At 50.3% G+C, this 25,372-nt stretch overlaps 11 protein-coding genes across 11 annotated transcripts, besides 5 other annotated features; 5 read left to right on the top strand and 6 right to left on the bottom strand.

Moving 5' to 3' along the window:
- Positions 1-297: 297 nt before the first annotated feature.
- On the bottom strand, positions 298-1,961 carry ACLA_096130 (putative Snf1 kinase complex beta-subunit Gal83; the record flags this gene model as incomplete). Its single annotated transcript, XM_001270105.1, has 3 exons — positions 298-345; positions 402-996; positions 1,207-1,961. 3 exons carry the CDS (start codon positions 1,959-1,961, stop codon positions 298-300), a joined length of 1,398 nt encoding a protein of 465 aa, XP_001270106.1.
- Positions 1,962-3,988: 2,027 nt separating this feature from the next.
- ACLA_096120 (alpha-mannosyltransferase) lies at positions 3,989-5,503 on the top strand (the record flags this gene model as incomplete). The annotated part of the gene is made up of 1 exon (XM_001270104.1): positions 3,989-5,503. The coding sequence occupies one exon, from the start codon at positions 3,989-3,991 to the stop codon at positions 5,501-5,503; it is 1,515 nt and encodes a 504-aa protein (XP_001270105.1).
- A 555-nt stretch (positions 5,504-6,058) lies between these two features.
- ACLA_096110 (protein kinase COQ8) lies at positions 6,059-8,375 on the bottom strand (the record flags this gene model as incomplete). Its single annotated transcript, XM_001270103.1, has 3 exons — positions 6,059-7,173; positions 7,230-7,509; positions 7,563-8,375. The coding sequence occupies 3 exons, from the start codon at positions 8,373-8,375 to the stop codon at positions 6,059-6,061; spliced, it is 2,208 nt and encodes a 735-aa protein (XP_001270104.1).
- Positions 8,376-8,666: 291 nt separating this feature from the next.
- Positions 8,667-8,708: a microsatellite.
- Positions 8,668-8,708: a microsatellite.
- Positions 8,671-8,704: a microsatellite.
- A 43-nt stretch (positions 8,709-8,751) lies between the features above and the next one.
- ACLA_096100 (urease accessory protein UreF) lies at positions 8,752-9,725 on the top strand (the record flags this gene model as incomplete). Its single annotated transcript, XM_001270102.1, has 2 exons — positions 8,752-8,887; positions 8,956-9,725. The coding sequence occupies 2 exons, from the start codon at positions 8,752-8,754 to the stop codon at positions 9,723-9,725; spliced, it is 906 nt and encodes a 301-aa protein (XP_001270103.1).
- Positions 9,726-10,283: 558 nt separating this feature from the next.
- ACLA_096090 (E3 ubiquitin-protein ligase BRE1) lies at positions 10,284-12,818 on the bottom strand (the record flags this gene model as incomplete). Its single annotated transcript, XM_001270101.1, has 6 exons — positions 10,284-10,457; positions 10,520-11,593; positions 11,650-12,194; positions 12,255-12,306; positions 12,366-12,509; positions 12,630-12,818. 6 exons carry the CDS (start codon positions 12,816-12,818, stop codon positions 10,284-10,286), a joined length of 2,178 nt encoding a protein of 725 aa, XP_001270102.1.
- A 387-nt stretch (positions 12,819-13,205) lies between these two features.
- ACLA_096080 (transcription factor TFIIIB subunit BDP1) lies at positions 13,206-15,034 on the top strand (the record flags this gene model as incomplete). Its single annotated transcript, XM_001270100.1, has 2 exons — positions 13,206-13,233; positions 13,293-15,034. 2 exons carry the CDS (start codon positions 13,206-13,208, stop codon positions 15,032-15,034), a joined length of 1,770 nt encoding a protein of 589 aa, XP_001270101.1.
- A 283-nt stretch (positions 15,035-15,317) lies between these two features.
- On the bottom strand, positions 15,318-16,292 carry ACLA_096070 (DUF1183 domain protein; the record flags this gene model as incomplete). The annotated part of the gene is made up of 1 exon (XM_001270099.1): positions 15,318-16,292. One exon carries the CDS (start codon positions 16,290-16,292, stop codon positions 15,318-15,320), a length of 975 nt encoding a protein of 324 aa, XP_001270100.1.
- A 179-nt stretch (positions 16,293-16,471) lies between these two features.
- Positions 16,472-16,496: a microsatellite.
- Positions 16,497-16,774: 278 nt separating this feature from the next.
- Positions 16,775-18,389, top strand: mmm1 (ERMES complex subunit MMM1; the record flags this gene model as incomplete). The annotated part of the gene is made up of 3 exons (XM_001270098.1): positions 16,775-16,790; positions 16,851-16,881; positions 16,952-18,389. The coding sequence occupies 3 exons, from the start codon at positions 16,775-16,777 to the stop codon at positions 18,387-18,389; spliced, it is 1,485 nt and encodes a 494-aa protein (XP_001270099.1).
- Positions 18,390-18,682: 293 nt separating this feature from the next.
- On the bottom strand, positions 18,683-19,381 carry ACLA_096050 (acireductone dioxygenase (Ni2+-requiring); the record flags this gene model as incomplete). The annotated part of the gene is made up of 3 exons (XM_001270097.1): positions 18,683-18,811; positions 18,886-19,257; positions 19,352-19,381. 3 exons carry the CDS (start codon positions 19,379-19,381, stop codon positions 18,683-18,685), a joined length of 531 nt encoding a protein of 176 aa, XP_001270098.1.
- Positions 19,382-19,765: 384 nt separating this feature from the next.
- On the top strand, positions 19,766-21,909 carry ACLA_096040 (tRNA modification protein MTO1; the record flags this gene model as incomplete). Its single annotated transcript, XM_001270096.1, has 2 exons — positions 19,766-19,872; positions 19,938-21,909. 2 exons carry the CDS (start codon positions 19,766-19,768, stop codon positions 21,907-21,909), a joined length of 2,079 nt encoding a protein of 692 aa, XP_001270097.1.
- Positions 21,910-22,277: 368 nt separating this feature from the next.
- Positions 22,278-23,871, bottom strand: ACLA_096030 (cardiolipin synthase; the record flags this gene model as incomplete). Its single annotated transcript, XM_001270095.1, has 4 exons — positions 22,278-22,413; positions 22,753-23,017; positions 23,107-23,426; positions 23,678-23,871. 4 exons carry the CDS (start codon positions 23,869-23,871, stop codon positions 22,278-22,280), a joined length of 915 nt encoding a protein of 304 aa, XP_001270096.1.
- Positions 22,445-22,473: a microsatellite.
- Positions 23,872-25,372: the final 1,501 nt, after the last annotated feature.

Genomic DNA, 25,372 nt, shown 5'->3' with positions numbered 1-25,372 from the left:
CTAAACCGTAGCTGTTCTGGAGTGTGATTTCGAAATGATGATCTTGCATATGTGCATCTATCGAGGAATATATGGCCATGAATATTATAGACGTGGGATCGGATTCTTCCATGCCTAAGCAAACTTTTCTGGACGACTCAGCGTGAGTCAAATCGCGCAGAGTATAGGTAAGGATCGCTGACGGGGAGCGCTCAGGGTCTCAGGCCCAACCCCATTGTGCGAAGCTAGCGGTATCACCGAGTATGATTTATGTATGGCATGCAAGACTGTGATGCAGACGGATATTCAATGCTGAGACTAGCCCGTGATATGGCTGGTTGGTTTGTACAAGATTGTCGTAACATACTGCGCGACATTGCGTCAAATACTGGGTTGGCTGAAACATTGGCGGGAAAGCTTACCTTCCGTTTGTACCTAGTTGTGGCACTGGTGGCAAGCACTCCATTTTTGATGCTGCTGGTTGCAAGGTGGTTAAGAACTGTATGGTTAGGATAATTGAGAACACTACTATCGTCCTTCATCGGCGTAGTGCCGTTCAGGATTGACTTTCCAAGGAAGAGAGGGAGACTCGGCGGTGTTGGGGTATCACCGATCACATTAGCAGCTTGCTGATATTCAGGACTGTCTTCCTCCTTATCCAAATCGACAAGAAATTGAGGGATGATGGTTTGAAAGTCCCCAAGAATAATCTCCTCGGGTTCTTCTTTGTCAGACTGGTCCTCAACATTGGTACGCTCAGATCCGATGGGGCCAGGAAGTACTTGAGGAGGATGCACCCCAGAAGGCACCGCACTTTTATTTGTCCGCTCGCTCTCCCTGCGCGATCGGTTGATATCGTCTGCGCTGACTTCAATGTAATTGACCAGGTGATTAGTAAAGTCCACTGCAGTTGGCAAAGTGTCGGAAGCCCGCATCTCGCCATCCACGATGAACTTCAAATGATGTGTACCGGGCCGCAAATTCAACGTTGTCGACATGACCCCTGGGTTATTTTCACTGTCCACAAGTATGTCTGTCAGCACTCGTCGACGGGACATGATCATCTTTCAAGCGGCCGGAGAGAATTGCAATTAAGCAGGCAACAAAACCAAACAGAAAGGCAGAATGCTGGAAGACAACACACAACACAATGATAACAGAGGCTGTTTCAACACTGGCCGTTGTAGGTTTCGCAAGAGACACGACAGCAGACGGAATGTAACGTACTTTCTGTGCAAACGGTACTTCTTTTCCCAATTGACGAAAGTTCCTGTAACGTAGACCTTATCTCCGGGAGCGTTCCACTCTATGGTCGTTGGGACAGCCCTGCCGACACCACTTGGGGTGTACGGCTCGAGCTCGTCCAAAGTCTCCTCATCATCAACGGCCGTATTGCTTATGCCAGGATTGCCTTGGTCAGCCTGCTCTCCAAGTGGACGATCGCCAGAAAGGAAACCAATATGTGAATCTTCCGGTCCGATGATCGGCGAACCCGGAGTAGCTGTCGCATCACCGATGGGGAGGGGCAACCGAGGCGGACGCTGGAGGTGCGTGGATGCACTGTAATATGTATTGAGAGGCGGGGCAGATGGTGCTACAGTCGGATCATCTCTGGAAGCAGCCCGAGCGACTGGTACCTGGACAGGGTTGGACGGGTCTGGGGAAGAGATCTCCCTCGACGAAGGCTCTGTTTTCTTCGCATCATGTCGGTCCTGCCGATCTGGATTTCCTCTGGGCGCGTCCGTGATATTGCGCGATTGCAGGCGTTGTTGAACCGGAGTTTGCGTGGGTGTTGCCGGATGTCCAGTTGCGGTCTCGGTGGAGGGGGTGGGACCAGCCGCAGTCGCTTTTGCTGCGCTGGAGATGGCATTCGTTGAAGTACGGCGATACACCTTTTTATCACCTGCTGAAGCCGTCAAATGCGAAGACCCCGAGTTTGGCGGTCCATCTCCGGAAGGGCCCTTGGAAGGATTGTTGCCCATCTGCGGCGTAGAGCGGACTAAACCGAGGGGCTGTGAACGGGGGGAGAATGAGGGGGAGGAGCAAGAAGCAGCTACTGTAGGTTAGAATGCCAGCATGAAAGCGCCAGCCTCAAGGGGCCGTATGACGATCAAATAAAAAGTAAAAGGGAGTCAAATAGATTGCAGTAGCCAAATGCGATGGGGATGCAAACTGGAAAGATCCACTTCGAATGAGTCCGTCTCAATCTAACATTGAATCAATGGCATCTCACGGCGTTTGATGATGTCGACAACGGTTGCTCCGGAGTTTACCAGAAATGTCTAACTAGGGCTTAGGGCTATTGTTCCTCTCTGGAGAGGCCATCGTAAACGGTATAGCTTTGATGCCGCTACACTCTCTGGGGCTACACTATACTAGATAGGGTATAGTGGGATGATCTTCCAGCACTAAAAGTCTAAAACAGCAACCGGAACTGGGCCTCAGGCTCCACCAGGAGATTACATCAGTTACTTTTGATGTAGTCCATGCCTCCATGGCTCTACGCAACGCAATGTTCTGCTCCCAAAACAAGCATCATCAACAGCAACATCCAAGTCATTATGCTTCCTGATTTTGTGATGTGCTCGTTGATATATTAGAGAAAAATATAATGGCGTGGGCCCCAGCAATTGCGATTCTCCTCTCATGGATTACATATCCGTTCACCTTTCTGCTTTACTTTGTATATGGACTTCTCCAGCTGTTGGTCACGCCATTATTGAAACTGGCGTCTGGGATCACCAAGCTTGCTTTTCTGCCTCTTCGAGTCCTGGCGAGATTTGAGGTATGTATATGGCTGTCGCCTTTTGATGAAATGTCATCGGCCATGCAGCGTATGGACATGGGATGTGAGACTGATTTGGGTTGCAGCCGTTACTCTTCTTTCTCGGGTCGGCTTTGATCGGTGGTCTGGTACTGGGCTCAATCCTGAATTTCTCCTGTGATTTTGTCGTCGAAATATTCAACCAGTCACTAGGATGGACGGGCACTTCAGATAGTCGCTGCGAACCGAGGGGCAAGGCTCCATTGGATCATCCCAACAAGACAGCGAAGAGGATGACCCCCATCCCAGGAGAATCAAGCTCTTCTAGAAAACCCCTGATGGGATGGCCTGAAGTGGAAGATATTACATCAATTGGCAATGGAAGAGACCTTTTCTCATCCACTACTACTATTTTGGAAGAGGAAGAATATAGTCAGGACTCATTTGAACAGTATTAACTTATAGCCCACTTTCGCTTATTCCAATATATATATTAGGCCGTTCACCATAGATGAAATCGACATGGGTAAGCCGGATCGATCCAATTCTGAGAATAAGCAACTGGGGCTATGGGCCTTGAACCCTGTGTGCAGGGACCATCTCATCTGGGGTATACTCACTTAAATCCAACAACCTACAGTGAAAATAAGAATAAGACACAACTGAAAGCTACTGTAGTATATATATCACTTGGTTGATGGACCGCAAAGAGAGTCAATGACAGCAGTCATTCTCTCATCATCGTCAAAGTGGTGGGTCACAGTCAAACTTCCCGCGTCAACCAGTTTTGCAGATCAACGGAATCTTAATATTATCATCATCACTCCTCATTTCAATTTCCCTCGGTCTGATATCTTGTCCCTTGTCACTTTCTGTGTCTCTAGCAACGTTTGACTTTGCATTTTTCATTTTTATGTCTTCTTTATCATCTTCGAATTCATTCGTGTATAGTGTTTGTATATCAAGTTTATTACCTCTATAGTTTGCGCCTGTTCAGTTTGTTACCTGCCCACCACCACTCGACAGTGTTCCGTGATTTGCCTCAAATGCCTCCTTGGTCGTGCTGATTGGGAGCTCTCAGCATGTCAAGCGCTGCCACGGACTATTTCCACAGGTTTCGCGTCTTCTAGGTCTCTCATTCTGTACTACAGCGGGCGTGACCGTATGGGACCAGTGAGGAGTCGCCCTGGAAATCTGCCAGCTGGCGGCCATCCAAGCCCATCTACTACTCACATCTAAGCAACTATGCCGGTACGTCGGATATATTCGCGGGCGCGAACATTACTGCTGGCAGTCTTGCTTGCTTCTGTCCTCACCTGGTCTATTTCGCGCTGGCGACCCATCTCATCTACAAGTTTGGACCCAGCGGATAGCGAAACAACATCCAAGACCTTTGATGAAAGCTCTGCCTACCTCTATAGCGAGAGTATAGGTGTTCCGCACGACAAGAACGGCCATATCCATTTCTGGCGACAATTCCAGCCCCTTTTGGCAAAGTATCAGCCAAAATGTCTTCCGCCCTTGCGACTCGGCAATGCGCCGTCGATACGGTTCGAAGAGGCAAATCCAGAGGACCGCCAGGAGTATCTGGACATGCTACCAGACGAAGTTAAGGACATGAAGGACGCACACAGTGGATTTGTCAGTGATATCACGACCGACCTACCGCAACTACATTATATCCCCCACACGAGAGGTCTGGTTTCCACCGCGGGAGGCTCCTATTTACCTGTGCTGGTGATCTCCCTTCGAATGCTCCGGAAAACAGGATCAAAGCTGCCCGTGGAAGTCTTTCTTGCCAACCAAGAAGAGTATGAAGAGTACATATGCAACGTGGTTCTTCCCTCTCTCAATGCGCGGTGTGTGGTGCTTTCACATGTTCTCGATGCTGTGCCCAAGGTAATGCAGATCGAGAAGTACCAGTTCAAGCTCTTTGCCATGCTGTTTTCGTCGTTCGAAGAGATTCTTTTTCTAGATGCCGACGCCTTTCCGCTTGAAAAGCCGGAAATTCTTTTCAGTAACGAACCTTTTCGGACGAAGAACATGATTACATGGCCCGATTTCTGGGCCGACACTGTTTCGTCGTATTACTATGAAATCGCATCGAATCCAATGCCTCCGCATACCATCCGGCAGTCGAGCGAGTCCGGAGAGGTCCTCATATCGAAAAGGACTCATGCGAGAACCCTCCTTCTCAGTACCTACTACAACATCTGGGGTCCAGAATACTACTATGCTCTGCTGTCGCAGGGAGCGGCTGGAGAGGGGGACAAAGAAACATTTGTCGCTGCGGCTCTGACGATGGAAGAACCCTACTATCAAGTGAGCGAACCCATCGTTGCCATCGGCCACCGTACCAAGGACGGACTTGCCGGCTCTGCAATGGTCCAATTCGATCCCGTGGAGGATTACGCTCTGACACAGAAGGGGACATTCCGTGTCCATGGCTCACAAGCACCCGCGCCGCGCGCTTTCTTCATCCATGCAAACTTCCCCAAATTCAACCCTGCTACAGTCTTTGAGAAACAAGCCGTAAACCCGACATTCAATGATGACGGCAGCTATACGCGCGCCTGGACAATTCCCAAAAAGGTCATTGCGAATTTCAGCAGCGATGTGGAGAAGCAATTCTGGAAGGAGATCCTGTGGACCGCTTGCGAACTCGAAACGAAGTTTAGGTCTTGGAGTGATCGTCAGGGTATCTGCAAAAGAGTAAAGGACTACTGGAATGCGATGTTTCCGACGCAGTCGAAAACGTGACGAAGTGCCAGATTCGTCAAAATAAAGAACTTCAGCTCAGTCTCTTACCTCTCTCCTATGACTGCCGGTTTGCTAGTCGGTCACCGCAGACTCCTCAATTCGCGAGGACGTACATATCACTACAGGTATATAGACCCTAGAATCGACGCTAGAGACCTGATACCTGGGACGGCTATGGCAGGATTGCATGGCATCGAGTGCGGTTCGCCATATATTTACGCATACATAGACTTGGCTACGATTTCAAGATTTCCTCTCACGCAACACCCAAGGACTACGAAATATTGGAATATGCTGTCTGAATAGCATGCTCGCGTCTTCTCTATTGGCCTTGGGGGGGCAGTTTGGATGCCCAGAGACATTATCCTGCAAGTACATCTCAAAATTCCCGCATATAAATAATCTACATATAGCATTTGTAGTTACTATCAATTCGTGATCTTGTATTCGACGTATACATGATCTATTGTACAAGAGTTGATTTTTTTGGTCTTCTACATTATCATACAAAAAAATCGTACAGAGAGGGCGCGAACATCACCGCCTCCAGGCGCTCTACTTCCGAGCCAATCCAACATCAAGACCTGTCTCATCCGCCTTCTTAATGGCATCTGCAAACAGCTCCTTGCATCGGACCTGGCTGCCCAATCTCGCACAGAGCAGGAACGCTCCGCTCAACTTCCGGTGCAGACTGTACGTCTCCTCAGGCGGGGGCACCAGCCGCTCCCGAATCATGACGGGGATTAACTCCCGGACTCGGTCCGTAATAGTCTGGTCGCGGAAATCGTAGACGTCGGGGGAAGAATCCATGAAAGGTTCCGCCAGGGTGAGGATGGAGGCGACGTGGGCGTCAACCATCGCCTTCGATTCGTGGCCGGTTAGATAGCCCAGCTCAATGGAGAGACGGTGGCAGCTGTCGCGGTCATCGCGGGAAGCGGCGATAAGCGTGCGGATGTACTTCGAGATGAAGTCCACGGGATACTCGCGGGACGCACCGAAGTCGAGGAGTTCCAGCCGGTTTGTCTTTCCGTTGTAGAGAAAGTTGGTCCAGTTGGGGTCTGTTTGCATGAACCGGAACTCGGTAATTTCGCGAAGGCACAGGCGTAGGATTTGTGTGCCGATCCAGTCTCGTTGCGCTTGGGTGAAATCCTGGACCTTGGTGACGGCGATGCCCTCCAAGCGCTCCATGGTCAAGACCTGCTTGCTCGAGGCCTCCGGGATTATTTCCGGAACCAAGAAGACGGGGTCATCCTTAACGAGTTCTTTGAAACGATTGCCGCACTCGGCTTCCCGGATGTAGTCGCATTCCCAGCCGAGTTCGGTCCGAGCGTTCGCGATGGTTTTGTCCAAGTAAAGACCGCGAGGGAGAAGGCGCGATGCCGTGAGAAGAATCGACAGGTTGTTCAGGTCGGAGTCGATAGAATCAGCGACACCTGGATACTGGACTTTGACGGCTACTGGCTGACTAGTGCTCTTGAGCACCGCTCCGTGCACCTGTCCTATCGAAGCTGCAGCCATGGGGACCTCATCAAAAGAGCTGAACAAATCCCGCCAATTGGGCCCGAGGTTATCAGCCAGAACCTTATCCCGTTGTGATGCTGGCATATAGTCTGCTCGATCCTGCACTCGCTGGAGTACTTGGTGAATCGCCTCAGGAAGCATTTTGTTGTCTAGAGGACGTTAGCAGCTACTCGAAAGCAAGGATGAAGCCGACCGGAATACACACCCTGGAAGCTTAACATTTGCCCCAGTTTGAGAGCGGCACCCCTCATTTTTGAAAGTTTGGCAACCAGACGTTCCATATTCCCTGCACTGAACATGAGCGATCCAGTGTCTTGCTGACTCCCGGTCACCCTTCGCAGGCTTTCGCCGACAGCACCGAAGGCCATTGAAGTGGCAAGACCACCATACTGCCACAATCTCCCCAAGCGGGAGGACGGAACGCGGGATTCGGTCATCATGTAAGTGTCGCCTCTGTTGAGCTCCGCTGCAAGCTGTTGGTCTTCCTGCATTGGAATGAGTAATGCGTTTGAATTTCCTTGGTGGCTGTGGTACGTACCAGAGTCACATCCTCAGCAATGCTGGCCCCAATCTTCTCCATATCTTCCTTCCCCGCCTGCTTGCTTTTCTCGGTGGGAGCTGAAGCCGTATCGGTGTTGGAAAGGGCTGCCGAAGGACCCTGAAGTCTCCGGTCTGCACGGTTCATACTGGTAGCTGGTTTCTGCGAGAGCATCCGGGCAACCCTGGGACTGTGAAAAATATCCTTCATCACTTCATCTGGCACATCCTGTCGGTCCGTGGCGGTCGCAACTTCGGAGACTGGCCTCTCGGTGTCAATGGGAGAGTGAAACACGTCCGCATTGACAGCCTTGTCAAAATTGACCTCGGTGTTATTGGCAGTTTTCGGCAGCTTCACCCTGGGAAGCCCCGATAACCCAGGAGTCGACTCCCGGGACGGCCGGTAGAATACATCCTGCTGTTTGCTCACATTCAAAGGCGATGCGCTGTCACTTCCAGTATGTTCCGCCGCAGAAGATGGAATTTGAAACTCGGCTTGTCGTTGAGCTTTCTTTGCCTCGTCTGGCGAGAGGGGCACCGAATTCGTTCCCGCATGGGGCTCGGGTGTGGTTGAAGTCTGGGTTTGGGGAGGAGCGGATTGAGGCGGTGAAGCTTCGTTAAACCGCTTTGCCAACGCAGCGGCAGCTTGAGCTGTCAGAATTAGTCCCTCAGTCTGCCTTTGAATCCCCTTGGTGAGGGACGAGGTCCTGGTGAAGACATCTAGTTGCCGTTGACGCAACACCAGATGTTTCGTCGCAACCGATTTAGCGACATCGAAAAATTGGATAGCGTCCAACAGACGCTTGCCTGACATAATATAAGATGTATAAAGTCAGCTGAAGCCTCCTGTCTATCGTGATCGCATGATGGATGTGCAATTGAAGAGTATACTAAGCAGCAAGTACCATGTCCACCAGCGGAAAAGCCATCGGAAGCTTCGCTCGTGACAATTGCCCGATTGGTTCCGTTCTGCCCACCTCCACCGCCGGAGCCGGAGAGCTCCGACAGCTCGCTTAGTTGGGAGTTCTTATCAGTACATCAAAGTTCACTTAGTGTGGAGGGAAGATAAGAAGCCTGCTGGTGACGATGGCGAATCTTGTTTTGACTTCTTCTCCTTCTCCTTCTCCTTCTCCTTCTTCTTCTTCTTTCTCTTCAAGTGCCATGTTCCTGTCGCGTAAAAGAATGCCCGAATGGTCGGAAAGAACAACACCCAAGACTTAGAGAAAGAGATTGCCGATCTCGAGTATCGTTTGCGCGACGCCCAGACCCGCCTCGCATTAGTCTGTCCCCAGGACGACAAGGGGTTGTCCTCAGCAGTGTCCAATGGTCCGTGAATAACAACCCCGCAGATCCTCAACATTCTCATACATGAACTCAACGCTGACCATTCCCAGTAGACATTCCATGCCCTCCACCCAACCATGCGTTGTTTCTACTGTCAGACTCTGCCCTCCCACTGGGCTCGTTTGCGTACTCTAGCGGTCTGGAATCGTACTTGTCCCACCACAAGCCTCTACCTCGCTCGGTGACCACAATCGCCTCCTTCCACCGCTTTCTCAAACTCTCTATCGCATCGATCGCAAGCACTTCCCTGCCGTATGTCCTTGCAGCGTATAGAAACCCCGAGGATCTCGAGACGCTGGACAACGACCTAGATGCATCGACACCCTGTATCGTGGCGCAACGGGCGAGTATCGCTCAAGGAAGGGCATTGCTTGGCGTTTGGGAACGGGCTTTCCGAACCTTCTATGCCTCGGCATCCTCCAGGGGACCGGCTGCCGTGACGGCTGTGAAAGCCATCGAGGATTTCTCCGATGCGCTCAAGTCTTTTATTGGCAATGTGGACGAACTGGGGCCGAAGGGCCATCTTGCACCGCTGTGGGGCATTGTATGCCTGGCTATGGGTGTGGATCTCCAGCAGACGGCGTATATCTTCGTGTTGAACCATGCGAAGGCTATCCTCAGTGCTGCAGTTCGTGCCTCTGTGATGGGACCTTATCAGGCTCAAAGTGTCCTGGCCAGCAAGGCCTTGCAAGACATGATTACCCAACGTATAGACCGAGAATGGCACACGGCAGTCGAAGATGCCGGCCAGGTTGTTCCCCCACTTGACCTCTGGGTAGGTCGACATGAGCTTCTCTATAGCAGAATATTCAATTCATGATATTCTCGAATTTTATACATTGTATTGAAAACAAGGATCTTCCGTAAATTGAGATGGCGTGATGAGGGGCAATGAATGCCCGTTGAGCATGTTGAATTCATTATCCTTTTCACGTCCATAACATCTAACTCATCCTACATCGCCCCTTCCCACCTCCCAGGCGCTATTCGGAACAGAGAAGCGGGTATCCAAGCAGCTTTCTCTCTCTTCGAGAAAAAAAGTATGACACGAATGAAAGGGAATGAAACAAAAATAGGCACATCCGAGACCAGATACCCACCTTGTCTGGTCCGATCGTCATGCAGTGCAAAAATTGCACGGACAAAGTGGTAATATCAAATCAAAACGCCGACCTCTCTGAAACCCTATCCTGCTAAACCTTGAGTAACAAGAACACCACACCATGAGCCATCCATGACTGTATAAAGAGGACAAAAGAAAAAAAGAAAGGAAAAAGGCCAATAAAAAAGTTAGAGAGAAAGAGGTAGATCGAGAAGGGCAAGTGAAGACTATAGTACAAGAATGTAAGTTTCGGTGAGTTCACCATGGTTGAACTGATCAGAGGGTGATATGCATATGGTCAGAGTTTCCAAATGACTTGTTGCAATTGGGACATTTCCGAGATCGAGAAGTGAGGCGTTCTTCGACGCATTCCTTACAGAACACATGGCCGCATGTCTTGATCGCTGTATTCTTGAAGTTTCTGCGACAAACAGTGCAAAGGGCCAGGCTCTAAAGAGGCAAAAGTTAGCTTCACAAACCTCGAAAAAGGTACAAGACAGGGAAACCCATACCCTCAGCATTTCATATTCGGATGACGAATTCCCAAGGCTCTTGTTCTTCCAATTGTCGAGACTTCTCTTGGTTTCCGCAAGTGTCACCTTCAAGCTTTCAATCTCAGTCTCGGCTTTGCGACAGGCGCTTGAAGTGCTTGCCAAAGTTGAATCTTTCGACACTGAGAGTGATTTCAACTCGTTGATCTGGCTTTTGAGGCCATCAATGACAATATTGTTCTCTGTTATCTGCTGCTGCGCAGCGTGATTCTTGCCAACTATAAGGTTTAATGCGTCCTTGGTTTCGCTGGCCTGCTTCTCCATATTTGCGAGTAAAGAACGAGTGGTGGCTTCTGACTCCTTCAGCTGTGAGACAATATCAGAAGTTTTCGAATTTTGTATGCGTAGTGTTCGAACTTCCAGCTCTCGTGCCTCCTTGCTTTTCATTGCAGCGAAGTACTTTTGGTCTGCTTTCGACTTCTCGGCAATCAATCGGGCCACTTTCTCTTCCAATGCGCTGAAATCCGTAACCTTTTGCGACGCTAAAGAGGAGTACTTTTTGCATGCGGTCTGCATCGAGGCCAGCTCAGTATTGAGCATGGAATATTGACGCTCCAAATTCTGGTATTTCGCGCGAAGTTCCTCCATCGGAATGTCGTCAGCCGTCGCCTGTGTGGTCTTCGCGTTGTCGATCTGTAAACGAAGTCTTTCCACCTCACTTTCTAGTGCAGTAATTCGAGCCTGTCCAGCATCCGCAAGTTCCTGAACTTTAGCGGTAGCTGTTTTTTCTTGATCCTGTGCAGCCTTGCGCATCTGCTGGTCGGCGAGAAGTTCATCTCGAGCATTTCGGATTCGAGCAAGATCGGTCTCTGCCCGCATCAACTGCGCTTCCTTCTCAGCAATAACACTCCGTGTTTCCTCATCAATTTGGTTCCTGTATGCGGTTCGTTCGGACCGTAACTTGGCAGCCTCCTCCCGTAACTGTATATTTATGGCCTCCAAATGATTGATACGTTTCACGACGTCATCGTATTGAGACCGCAGCTGCTTGAACAAATCCGTATGGGCATAATCATCGTCGGTAGGTTTGGAGCGCTAAAGTGCGAACAATCAGTAAAGAGTGGCAATACTCAACCTACTAGGAACTGTACCTTGATATTGAGCTCTGTAATCTGGCTGAGCAAACCTGCGTTTTCAGTCTCTAGTTTCTGTAACTGTTCTTTCTGCTTCTCCGAGACAGCAACGAGTCGTTTGTGCGTTTCCTCCAATTCAAGGTTGCGTTCTGCACCAGAGGCACCATTAACAGGGGACTGTTCTTCACGATGTCCGGATGCGCTGTCTCCGCCGGGTCGCTGGGCGCCTAAGATATATTGTTTTTCTAATTTCGCTACCGTCAAACTTCGTGCGCGGTCGAGTTTCTTTTCGGCCACCATGTACCGCAATGATGCGGCCTCCAGGCTTTCTTCTAACTGCTGTTTTTCTGCTAAAGCTTTCTCGAGCTCGGAAATGGTCGTCTTCTCCTGGGCCAATTTCTTCGCCAGCTGATTTTGCAAATCGGTAACCTCGGGTGGAGCCCTTGAAACACTAGATTGCAAACGAGAAATTATGTCACGAATATCATCTGACCGAGATTTAAGATGCTTCTCGAAGCTCTCCATATCTTCGAAGGATAAGGAGCTCTGGAATGAAGACTGCCCTGCAGAGTGGATTAGTCTACTGATCCTAGGGTATTCATGTAGGATAGAACACTGTATACCTCTCTCTTCATCTCCGGGTCCACCCAAAAGGGTTTTAATCTCATCAATTAACTGCCGCAATCAGACCCTGTTGCTGTGATTATGGAGATAAATATATGTGATAAACTCACCTGGTTAAACCAAGAATCAATTACGCGTAAATGGTCATTATGATAGGCCGTAGCTTTCGACATCTCCTTCAGTTTTGTCTCCAAAGAGGTCTTCTCGCGTTTGTATTCTTGCATCTGTCGCCATATTGCATCTTTTTGGAATCGCTGTCACAAAAAAAAGATCGGTTTCAGTAAGCATAGTGAACTTCAGATAGAACACGAGAAGACATGCAAAAAACCCCTTGCGGTGGGGCTGGTCCGCCAGGTATGGCCCCGGAAACTCACCTCTAAGTCGTCTTTCCAAGGCATATCGGCATCTGGATGAGGTTTGCTGCCACCATTGACAGAAGTGGCATGCTTCTTTAATGGTGGAGCGGAATCATTGTGATCATACGTGGCAGGTCTCTTCCGGTCTTCCATCTTGACGATACCAGACTCGGAAGATGCGACGGGGGATGCTTCGGCGGCCGGCATCAGTGGCTAGAAAGACATAAGTCGATGAGGACCGTCACCACTGAGCAGCAACGGACCGGGAACACAAGCCGCAAGCAGAATCCGACCGTGTAGTTGACAGCAAAATTTGGGTGACGTTGTTGAAGGGCGGGAAGTTGGTTGAGATAAGCAAGACTTAAGAAAGCCAGGAGGATTTTCGGCTTGGGAGGTTTAGCGTCGCCCTAGCGCCTCCCACGTGACCACGCCCACTTCCCCCCCCCCAAAGATCAGACGAACACCAGCATCTAGACTTCTGCATGTTATGACCTTCCGGAAGCTCTCGGTTTTCGTCGACTTATCCGATCAGCTTTATCACCGGCCTGCAAATTCTTGGCCCTGTTTCATCTCCAGCTATGACGAGCTGCGAGAATGAAGTCCTTCTCGAGTTCCGTTATCAGTGAGTGTGGCAGCTGGCTTCCCTATTCACAGTATGTTCTGACCGCTTCCGTCTTCCAGATAAATCGGGCAAGAAATTTGCTCCAAAAGCGCCCATTCGGCGCGCTCCTCCGGCTGCCTCTACCACCCCAGCACCACCCAGAAGACCTAGTATCGCTTCACAAGCACAAACTATACAAAATGCCCAATCCGCGATTGATAAAGCTTCTGCGGAGCCCGCGCCCTCTGTCCCAGTCATAGATTCCTCTGTTGCGCCCGCCGCCGATGTCCCACTAGCCGATGCCGAGTCATCCGTTGCCCAAGAACCCGATTCGGTACCACCTAAGTCTGCGGCAGCGATTCCCATTCCTCGTCCAAAGCGCAAGGCGTCCGTTTCTATATCAGTTGCTGGAGTGAGGGCCTCGGAACCTATCACGACCGTCCAACCTGTCCCTCCTGAACCAGAGACTCTCGGCTCCACACACAAACCTACGGGTCCGGTTGTGAATGAAGTTGACAAACAGGGAGAGGTCCTTCCGAGCGTAGAAGAGCCTCAAGGGCTTTCAACTCGCGATGAGATCGCGTTGCCCGAAGTTGTTCCTCAGCCACACACGCGGACCGAAAGTGCTACAGAAACACGCCCATCAAAGCGCCCTAAAGTGAACAAACGGCTATCGACGGTATCTGCAAGCTCTGACCACACACCTCACGTTATTACGCCCCCGTCCACTCAGACTCAGACTCCAGCAGTTGAGGAAGCCACTGGTATTGCGGAAGCACCACTCCCACCCACAACTGCGGATCAGAGTCGAAGAGCGTCTAAGTCGCGAAGTCGGAGACCAAGTCGCATTATCAACTCCGAAGATGCTGGTGATAAATCGAAAAAGAAGCCCCAGCGGTCGCGCAAAAAGCGCGAGCCAACTCCTGAAGGAGCGGATCTCATAGAAATCGCCCCTGCGGTTATCAAGATGTCGGAACTGTGCAAAGACTTACGGACAGGAAAGATGTCTAAGCGAGAAACAGAATTGCGCAATTTGGAGATTGCTGAACAAGAGCGCAAGAGAACACAACAGGATGGCGAAAGTCATGCGCAGACTCCTATCAAACAGAATACCGATGTCACCTCTCCAACAGCAGAAGCCGATATTCTCACTGATAAGAAGCCGCAGGCTGGTCCTGTAATGAGAATTGTGAATGGCGAGATTGTGCTTGACGCCGCCTCTCTTCAGGTTGATCGCCATGCAGACGCGGCAAGGAATGTGGGAGACTTGGAAGATGTCGTTGAAAGCTCTCTGACTCGGAAGATCAACCAGGCTACATATGGAAAACGGTCCAAGACGGAGTCATGGGATGAAGAAATGACGGACCTCTTCTACAGAGGCCTCCGGATGTTTGGTACCGATTTCATGATGATTAGCAAGCTGTTTCCTGGAAGATCGCGACGCCAAATCAAACTTAAATTCAACAACGAAGAACGACGTGCTCCAGAACGGATCAAAGACACGTTACTGGGTCCTCGGGAGTCTATCGACATCATGACCTATTCAGAAATGACTAATACCGTTTATGATGATCCCAAGGAGGTGGAGCAAGAACTCCTAGAAGAGAAGAAACGGATCGAGGAACAGCACGCGAAGGAAAAACAAGCACAGGAGGATTTGCTTCGTAATCCCAACGGGGCGATCGATGGCACTGCTGCGCCAGGCACAGATAACGCGAATAGCGTCCCAATAAAGAGCAAACGAAATAACAGGAAACAGGCGTTGAAGAATATGGGCGGTGGGACGGAAGAGGTTGTCGGCACGATTGATGACTTTCCTTAATTCGCAACTTTGTCGCAAAGGTCGGATATGAGTAGAGTGGATGGGTGTTCATGGCGTTCAGGAGTCTCTAATCACATGGTGATGGGCTGGGAATCAAACCTGTGACAACATTAGATGGGATTTTCTGGTCTTCCCTGCGGTTCCTGTGGTTTTGCTTATCATTGCCACGAAGGCTTTGTGCTATTAGTATCGAGGTTATGCCAGTCATACCATCAAGGTTAACCACTGGTAGAAAATTCTGTAAGAATCAAAAATCAACTATTCAATTGAAACAGCTCGGCCGTCATCTTCGTCTCGTGGAGCCGAATCCGGTGCCGGTGGTAGTAGCTGAGAATCGAGTCGGAGAGCGAGACCGTGAACTGCTTTCACCCCTATCACTCTGATAGTTCCACCGAGAAGACGAAGATCGACCTGCTAACGGAGAGTCATGCTGATTATTTCTCCTGCCCAGCTGATAACCAGCTGCAGCACCACCGAGTGCGCCGGTCCAGAAGCCTGGCCTCCATCCTGGGGCGCTTGCTCGTGCTGAGAACGAGCCACTACTTGGACAGCTACTATACGGAGGAGGAGGACCAGGATAGTTGTCATCACCACCGCCCCCTCCGCCTCCAAATCCGCCAAATCCTCCCCCGCCCCTTCCAGCGTTGGGACCTCTTCGACCTCGTAGACCAAAACAATCCCGAACCATGGGCCACAAAATCAAGATGAAGACGGCGCCCATGAACCCGAAGAAGATGAGGTCGCCCAAGACAGACATGCCCCGACGCCATCCTTTCGTTGAACTGAAACCAGACCACAGATCCTCCTCAATCCCGAATCTCCTCTCTCCGAGCTCAGTCAACAAGAGACGGTACTCGACTCCACAGCTGCCTTTCAGCACCCACTTATCATCCGCGTTCCGGTAACCCTCGCACACCACATCCGTCGAACCCAGCTTGAATTCCGGCGGGAGCGGTGCGGTACAAGTCCACTGGACGTCTTCTTCGTCATAGTCATGACCGGCGTTTGTACAGCGCATTGTGTCAATTGTGTATAAATCGCAAATCCTCTTCGATGGCCCAACGCATTTTAGCTGTGGGATTGGGGAGACGCGGCGAGAGCTTGTGAGACGATTTGCGCGTAGTGTCAGAGACTGCACTCGAGATAGAAGGATGGCATTTCTCGCGGGCGATGATTCTGACGACCTGCCAAATGAGAGTGCTGGCGGTGCGAGACAGAGGAAGCAGAGCAATAGGGACGAAATTCCTGGGTAGTACATCGTGAAAGGAGGAGCTTCCTGCTCAGAGGTAATTTCTGTGGAGTAGTAGCAATCCGATCACTTAGCAACAACAGTCGTAAGCTGCTTCTGGTTATCAAACGGTGTCGGACAGGCCACGGAAAGGTAACAGATATTGTCAAAATCCTCAGATTGTCGGCAAGGAATGCTCCCCAGTCATCTCAAAGCTCAAAGCTCAAAGCTCAACGTGTCCTCAATTCATGCTTATATGGCTCCATGATCTCATGAACAGGGTCTGGCGGGCCCAATCGGTGATAAGCACAGTCTCCGATAAAAAGAGCAGCTAAGGCAGCAAGGCTTGGCCGAGGCAGACGCGATCTACTAAGCCGTAGAACTAGTACTACTACTAGATCTATCATCATTCGTCATTTTCCTGGACTTGAGCTCCAACTTGATATACACACCACACAAAACGAGGCAATGGGGCCTTGGGAATTCAGTGACAACGTCTACAGTAGCTGACAATGTCTTCCCAGCCAGGTGCGAATATCATCTTCTGTCTATTATTATGATTTCTCTCGCTGACCATAATCGCTCTAGGTGACCCCGCGACCCTGCCGGCTCAGTCATCGTACGTCAAGATGAGAACGAATCTCCTACGTTTCATAAATCGTTTTGCAAAGCTAATAAACCGGACTTAGTCTGTCTTTCACACAGGGTTTCCTCCTTGGACAGCTTTCTGTGGTCCTTGTCCTTGCTGCGTTCATCAAATTCTTCATCTTCGGCGAAGCACCCCCACCGCCATCTCGCGGACTCTCCCATCGTTCAGCAACTCATCGACGTTCCAACTCAATATACAGCAACTCACCTCAGGAGGCAGGCTCGAGGTCATTGAGAGAAAAGCCATCCACCTCCAACGTTCTGCGTCCAGTACCGTCATCCTCCACTAACACTCGCTCGATCCTTCGAAAAACATACTATAGTGCTATCCCTACAAATCCCGCGAAACATGGGCGCCTTAGGATACACCATTCTTCGCATCAGCCAGAATCACTGGATTGGTTCAATGTTCTCATTGCGCAAACTATTGCTCAGTATCGACAAACCGCATATTCGCTAAAAGACTCACCGACATCATCAATTCTCAATTCACTTACCGCGGCTCTGAATAATCCGGAGAAGAAGCCAGCGTTCATAGACAAGATCACAGTCACGGATATATCCCTAGGGGAAGAGTTTCCGATATTCAGCAACTGCCGTATCATTGCCGTTGATGACCCGAACTCTGACGGTGGGCGGCTTCAGGCTCTGATGGATGTCGACTTGAGCGACGACAACCTTTCCATTGCCATCGAAACCCAGTTGCTGCTCAACTACCCTAAGCCTTGTTCTGCTATCCTCCCTGTGGCTCTTTCTATCTCCGTTGTTCGTTTTTCTGGGACCTTGTGTATATCCCTGGTCCCAGCATCCACACCTCCTCTGGACACCCCCTCCCATTCCCCGTCTCCTCCCACGGCCGATACAGCAACAAGCGGGCGGTCGAAACCGGGAGACAAGGCGGGGGGAAATCAGCCACGTTCTAATGGTTCTACCGAAGACCCTGCCGGCGGCAATCCACCAAAAACTAGCCCGAAGAGCAACGTTGCATTTTCGTTCCTTCCGGATTATCGACTCGATCTCTCAGTACGGTCGCTAATTGGCTCCCGAAGCAGACTTCAAGATGTGCCTAAAGTTGCTCAGCTCGTCGAAGCTCGCGTTCAAGCGTGGTTCGAAGAGCGTGTCGTTGAGCCTCGGGTCCAGGTTGTGGGACTACCAGATCTTTGGCCTCGCATGGGCAGAACAGGTGTCCGAACGGGCGACGACGCAGAAACAGCTTCCAATGGTCCGCGAAGCACCGTATCTGCTGATATTGGCGGTTCTGCTCGCCACGAGGAGCTAGCTCGGGAGCCAGAAGCTCTGAGATTTCGAGGACTGTTGGGCGCGCGACCACCGTTTGACGTTGCTTCCCGGACAAGTAGCTTCAATGTTGAGACGGGCGATCTTCGCAGTCGCAGCATGACCCGGCAAGAGAGCAGCGGTGATTTGAGTGATCAATTGCATATTCCAGGCTCTCTGCCTGAGGCCGTAACTCCTGGCTAATCCCGGCTGAACTTGACATCAAGGTTCAATATATATCAAAACAAATGAACATAAAAAGAATTCGAGAGGTTATGTTCCTATATCATAAGTAAAAATGACCTTTCTTGACTAGGCCAATGTCATAACTTCTATCAAGTTGCCATCATATATACAAATCATCAGTTTTGAGGGGACATATCACCAATACATTTTTATACAAGGTGTTTCCATCCCCTGTATTGGAAGGTGTCTTGTCCTTCAGCGGGTTGCCTGGCCCAATAGTGGAAATTTGGCATTCAAGGGAAGCAGATACTCTAGGCCAGAGCATTGTTTTGAACCTTTTGAAGATAAGTTTGACGGTGAGAGTTTAAATCGACATCGGCGCCTCGGTTCAAAGGAGTCCACTTGGGTTCCTCTTGGAAGAGACGCATGGCCTTGACATACTGTTGAGCAATCAGCAAACTGTCACTTCAATCGGACACTCAAAAGGTACAAAGTCGAGAAGGTAGGTACTAACGTTATTGTCATCGGTAGTGAACCGATGATAGATACCGGCGGGAAGAATGATCAGGTCATCCTTCTCCAGCTTGATGCGAACCCACTCATCTTCCTGACCACGTACGTCGAAGTATCCCTCGCCGTCACGGATATAACGAATCTCCTCATCTTCGTGCAGGTGTTCATGGAAGAACATCTTCACCTTGTCTTCGTATGCGTCACCCATTGTCTGTGGCGAGACAACGATCTCATCGCGGTTCTTATATCCGCGCTCCTTAGCCAGTGCATCGACTGACTCGATAGAGGGAAGGTGGTGGTACAGGACCCCAATGGATGCCAAATAAGCCAGCGTCACAGGACGGCCAGAGTCATGAGGTTCGCGCTGATCGCCCTGTTTGCAAATAAATCAGTCTGTGTTCCGATAAAACGGGTATCTCGCCCTTGTCCGAGGGCACCATCAACTCGAATTTCAATGTTGAACTTACCGGCTTGTCATCGTACCAGTATGCTTTCATTATGAACGTATAGTCCTGGGCAGCGGCTTAAGAACGAAGTTTCAATGAGTCTCCTCAGAAGTTAATAACTCTAGATTCAAGCAAATAAGATGAACACCCTATCCTATCCGCGCGAAGATATAGAAGATCAGAAAAGGGCTTGCGGGGCGGCATTATGCTGCCCCGCAGTATAGTGATTGCGCAAATCACGGGCAAAATTGCTTATTTACGTTACGTCAGCAGGAACATAACTGCCACAATATCCACCGCCCTCGGAATTAAGCGGCAATAAGATGAAAGTATCCACGTGATTTTGATTGTCTCTGTTTTTTTTCCCTTCGACGATACACTCTTTTGAATTACTACTTATGCTCAAACAGTCATTCTGACTAGCCAACTATAATCATGGCTTTTCGGGCACGATCAGTGGCCCTCTTACGATGGGGCGCTGTCCCTCGCTCCCGTGCACTGGGCCTTGCCCGTGGCATGGCCACAGTCTCTGATGGTGCTCGGTATGGTTTCCCAACAGCTCTTATCGTATCGGCCCTTTTCGCGATACTAATCTTTCTTCCTCAAGCGCGTATGATGTCGTCGTCATTGGAGGTGGTCACGCTGGCTCCGAAGCCAGTGCAGCCGCTGCTCGGTCTGGTGCACGCACCGCATTAGTCACACCCTCGCTCTCGAATATCGGCGTATGCTCGTGCAATCCCAGTTTCGGTGGGATCGGAAAAGGCACAATGATACGCGAAATTGATGCTATGGACGGAGTCGCCGGACGGATCATCGACAGAGCTGGTATCATGTTTCGCGTCCTCAACCGGTCCAAGGGCCCGGCCGTGTGGGGTCCCCGCGCCCAGATCGATCGTGATCTATACAAGACATACATGCAGGAAGAGCTCGTCGCTACGGAAGGGCTGAGTATAGTGGAAGGCAAAGTGGCGGACATCGTGGTGTCGAAAGAGGGGGTGGAGAATGTGCCCGGAGCGCAAGGGAAGATTGTTGGAGTAAGACTCGAATCCGGAGAAGTGATACCCACTGGGCGGGTCGTCATCACAACTGGAACGTTCCTTGGTGGAGAGATTCACATTGGACTTGAGGCGTATCCATCAGGGCGTATGGGTGAAGCTGCCACATTCGGACTCAGCAAATCCCTCCACGAAGCCGGGTTTCAACTTGGTCGCCTAAAGACCGGCACTCCTCCTCGCCTAGATATGAAGACAATTGACTTCTCCTCGCTGGAGGTTCAAAAAGGCGACTCGCCTCCGCAACCATTTTCTTACCTCAACAGCACGGTTGAGGTTGGCGATGAGGGCCAGTTAACGTGCTGGATGACCCATACCAACGAAGCTTCGCACGAGATCATCCGTGCCAACCTCGAAAAGTCGATACACATCCGTGAAACGGTGCGCGGGCCGCGCTACTGTCCTTCGCTAGAGTCTAAAATCATTCGATTCCACGATAAAAAGCAGCATCAGATTTGGCTTGAACCAGAAGGATTCGCGCCAAACGAAGTCATCTACCCGAATGGTATCTCAATGACTGTCCCGGCGGATGCACAGTATGCCATGCTCCGAACCGTTCGCGGGCTTGAAAACGTGCGCATGCTGCAACCCGGCTACGGAGTGGAGTACGACTATATTGATCCTCGAAACCTCCGACCGACTCTGGAAACGAAACTAATTAGTGGTTTGTACCTTGCTGGTCAGATCAATGGCACGACCGGCTATGAAGAGGCTGCCGGACAGGGAATCATTGCCGGGACGAATGCCGGTCTGTCAGCCCAGGGGCGGCAGCCGCTGACCCTCACACGGTCGGACGGCTTCATCGGAATCATGATCGACGATCTCGTCACGAAGGGCGTCTCTGAACCCTACCGTATGTTTACGGCACGGAGCGAATACCGCATTTCCACACGTTCCGACAACGCCGACCTGCGACTCACTCGCATGGCTCGCAATGCAGGCATTGTCACGAACAAACGGTGGCAGCGTTTCACCGACACCGAAGCGCAGATTCAGGAACTTCAAGGTCTCCTCGAGCGCACCAGACTGTCGTCCAGTGTCTGGTCCCGCAAAGGGTTCAAGACCCGAACCGACAGCTCCGTCCGCTCAGCGCTCGACCTCCTCTGCCTCGACGCAGTCGACATTGACACACTGATCCCTCATATCGAGTCACCCTCCGGCACGGCATACACTCCGTCCTCATTCGATCCCGCGATCCGAGCCCGCGTCGCAATCGAAGGTCGCTACGCTCCCTACGTCAAACGGCAGGAGGCGATGGCGAGGAAGTTCCTGCAGGACGAGAGCCTCCTCCTCCCTGCCGATCTGGACTATGCCGAGGTCCAGGGCATCAGTACGGAAGAGCGACAGGCTCTGGAGCGCGTCCGCCCCGTTAGCGTGGGTATGGCGAGACGCATCGAGGGCGTCACTCCGGCAGGTGCTTTGAGGCTGCTCATGCATGTGCGACGAAGCACCGGCATGCGCAAAGATTCCCTTGTCGAGGAAGTGGCTGGAGAATCCGCGGAGAGCGTCTTGCGCGAGTCTATCTGAACATAAAGAAATACCCCCACAGCGAAGAATTTGTACGATTAACACTAGATTTGGATTTGGATTTGGATTTGATTGTATATTTCAACTTTCAAGGTTATATACGGCGCATAGGGGCTGGGTTAGCGACTTGGAATCTTTGGGGTTTCTTATTCATCTGCATCGCAACTTGCATCAATGCTGTAAATATATCACTCCAGCAGCCTTATTGGGAAGAACATGTATTTTTTTATACTACCTATGTACACTAGCCAGCATATACAATGACACATGCAATATTTACCATCTTCTGCAATGTATGCATCGTCTAGGAACGACCCACGCAGAGGTTATGCACCATTCCGTTAGGTTTCAACGTACACAGTGAATGTTCACGAAGACTTCTTTTTCGTCGCGCTGGATCTGGTGAGGCGTCGCTGAATTTCCTCCTTGGTCAAGATCTTGACTGCGTCCTTGGAGAAGACGTAGCTGAGCCCTGACCAGATAGTGGTAGCCGCGACGAGGTATCTGGAAGAATGTTAGACAAGAAGAAGCAGAAAAAAATAAATAAATAAAAATAAAAATAAAGAGAGAGAGAGAAGGGAAACAGCAGCAAGAGATCAAGCTAATTAAAAGCTTGAACAAAAAACATACAACAGCCGGGATTCGCTGGTGGTCACCCACCCAACTACTAACCGGCCGGCGTGTGGCTTAAGTACGGCTGAGCGGACGGGAAGCCCTGTTCTCCACACCCTGTGGTCGTATGTGCTTGTTTCTCCTTTTGCTGGAACCATATCTGCACATGCATTCCTTCATCTCTCCAGACAGAAAAATAGAAGTATGGCAAGGAAAGAAAAAAGTACTTACTGCAATGCGGTCATTCCTTCTCTCAAATTCCATGCATCGAGAACTGCCTCTGGGACAACAGGCAATGCAATTGCAGATCCCACAAGCAAGAGTTGCAGTGCCGTATTGACCTTTGAGATGCCTGTTGGCTTCACTTCAGCAGAGGGCAGCGAGAAATCCCAATACCGTGCCATGGTCTTTGGTGGTGGAAGCGATATCCACCGATAATAGATCGCCGAGAGCGCAAGGCCAACATCCCGGCCAAGGATGATAACAGCCAGCCACACTAGTTGCCATCAGTGATTGTCCGGAAATGACGCATGAAAGGACATCTCCGCAGCGACAGTAAAACAGCATCAAGGATGGATTACACACCAGGAATTGAGCCATTGACTGCTAAGCAAGCAACACCGATAGTCATCAACAGTTTATCGGCCATGGGATCAATGATAGTCCCGACAACGGTCTGAAGATTATATCGCCGGGCAATATAGCCATCAACGAGATCTGTAAGACCAGCATAGACGAATAAAGAAAGGGCAGCCGCATGCTGGTCGTGGACCAGGAAGTAGCCTACCAGGGGTGCAGCAACGAGACGGGAGAATGTAAGGATGTTGGGGATAGTGTAGATATTCTCATGAGTAGGGAGAGGGATTTTGGAAAGAACCGGAGACCTTTTAGGATCCAATGCAGAACTATAGATGATCAGTCGCTCAACGACCAGGGCCACTTGCAAGAGATAGCGAACATATATCGAAGACTCACTTTTGAGGATTATTCTCTACTTGATCATCTGGCTTTTTGGTGCCTGACCACCTTCTTTGCAACATGTGAGTCTGCGTCCATCGGGATTCACCCAGTCTGATCATGCAGCCTGTATGTCTAATGGGCCTGGCGAAAGGTTAACGCCGCACATTTGACCCAACTTATATGACTTCGCACATACCTTTTCTGTACCGATACACATTGAACAGACAATGTAGATATCGTGGCACGGCGCAGATCTCTCATCCCAGAACCGTGCCATTCTCTGTAGGCGGCGGAAGTAGATCCGAGTGGACAAAACATGGTTCTCCACGTGAGACTCGAACACTGCCTCAGTGCACGAGTTGGCACTGGGAGAAGAGCAATAGCGGTCATGATGATCTATATCAACAAATATAACAGGGGAAAAAAGAACGGCAGGAGATAAGATGAGAATGAAGAAACAGGCTTCAATGCATGTATTGAGGTCGCAAACAGGTCTTCAATCAAACAGCTTCTATGGCAATGTCATAGCCAGTGGCCCCTGTTGTTGATACGGTTGTTAATTCAAGTTAAATTCAATGGAGGCGCTCTTTAAAGCAATGATATCAAGTGACAACGATGCCGGTGGCGTCTATTTGGCGATGACAACGGAAGTCGACCGAGTACTCCTCCAATGTGTAATATCAAAGAGTGTAACTCGGATGCAACAAGACAATATCACCGGAATCACGACGATATCTGCATACAACGCCGTGAAATGATAGACTATTCGTTGTATGTGGTAGCGGGTCAATCATCCGCTCTCCGCGAGGGGCGGTCTCGGGTCAGATGGTATCCAGATGGCAACTGGAGCATTCAACGGCCATCCACGACTCAGCTGGAATCCAATTGAACCCGAAAAGCCGCGGTGAGATCCGTGTTGCAGAGAAGGCAAGACAGCCGTCGAAATGTATACAAACCGAACACTCGTGACTTGCTTTTTCTCTCTGGGGAAAGGAAGCGGCTTGCGGCAAAATAGTTGTTCCGGACGCATCATGTGATTTGATTCTTTCCATCCTCGGTATGGAGTCAATGATTGCAATAGTTCGCATAATAGTTCAAATGACATAAATAAGCTGTTTAAGATCTGTCCTGACTGTGTCTGGCTATATCTATGGGCTACTTGGACGAAATGTATGCTGTATGGGCATAGTAGCTTGAACTCGAACACAGCGGAAATATATATTAACAGCCAACGGTCGAGCATAAAAGCAGAGTCGCGAGAAAAAGCAGTAAGCCAACCCGCAAATTATAAGACCTTGAATGGCCTCCTGCCAGGGTACTCAGGAGGAAATTATTAGTATATGCTGCGCAGAGGATACTTAGCATGCCATGGCCCTTGAGATGACAGATTGAGAAAGGCTTCAAATTTCCATAAACCAGTAGTGCCCGTCTGGCTTGAACTGAGAATTCCGAGAGCATCATGGCCTGAACCCTTTTCAAACGGTGTATGTCCCATTCTCATTCCGTGGGAAAGAAAGCGAGTCCGATGCCTGACAGGCACTCGTAACACAGTCGGCCTTGCCTAGGCGAAGGACAAGGGAACCAGTGTCGACTTTTGCCTCCAACTCCTTCAGTTTCTTGACATATAGGCAATCGAAGTATGCACCAAGTAAGATCCAAGTAGATGTCATTGACAGCAACTACTCGAGCTGTGGCTAGTCGCACTGTCAAGGAGCCTTGCTGATAGGGGACTCTCGACTTCACAAGAAGACCTGACTCTAGCGTCCCAAATCTGTCGCAGACGCGTAGGGTCTCGCTCTACCGATTGTTGAGAGCAAGGGAATACGAATATCGACTCCTCGAAAAAAAAAGGGTGGTCAGAAGCCCTGACGGGTATGGACAATTCTCGTTC

The sequence above is a fragment of the Aspergillus clavatus genome, genomic scaffold, assembly GCF_000002715.2.
Source record: "Aspergillus clavatus NRRL 1 1099423829804 genomic scaffold, whole genome shotgun sequence".
Taxonomy (NCBI): domain Eukaryota; kingdom Fungi; phylum Ascomycota; class Eurotiomycetes; order Eurotiales; family Aspergillaceae; genus Aspergillus; species Aspergillus clavatus.
The sequence above is the reverse complement of the archived record's forward strand: the minus strand, read 5'-3'. Positions and strand labels throughout refer to the sequence as shown.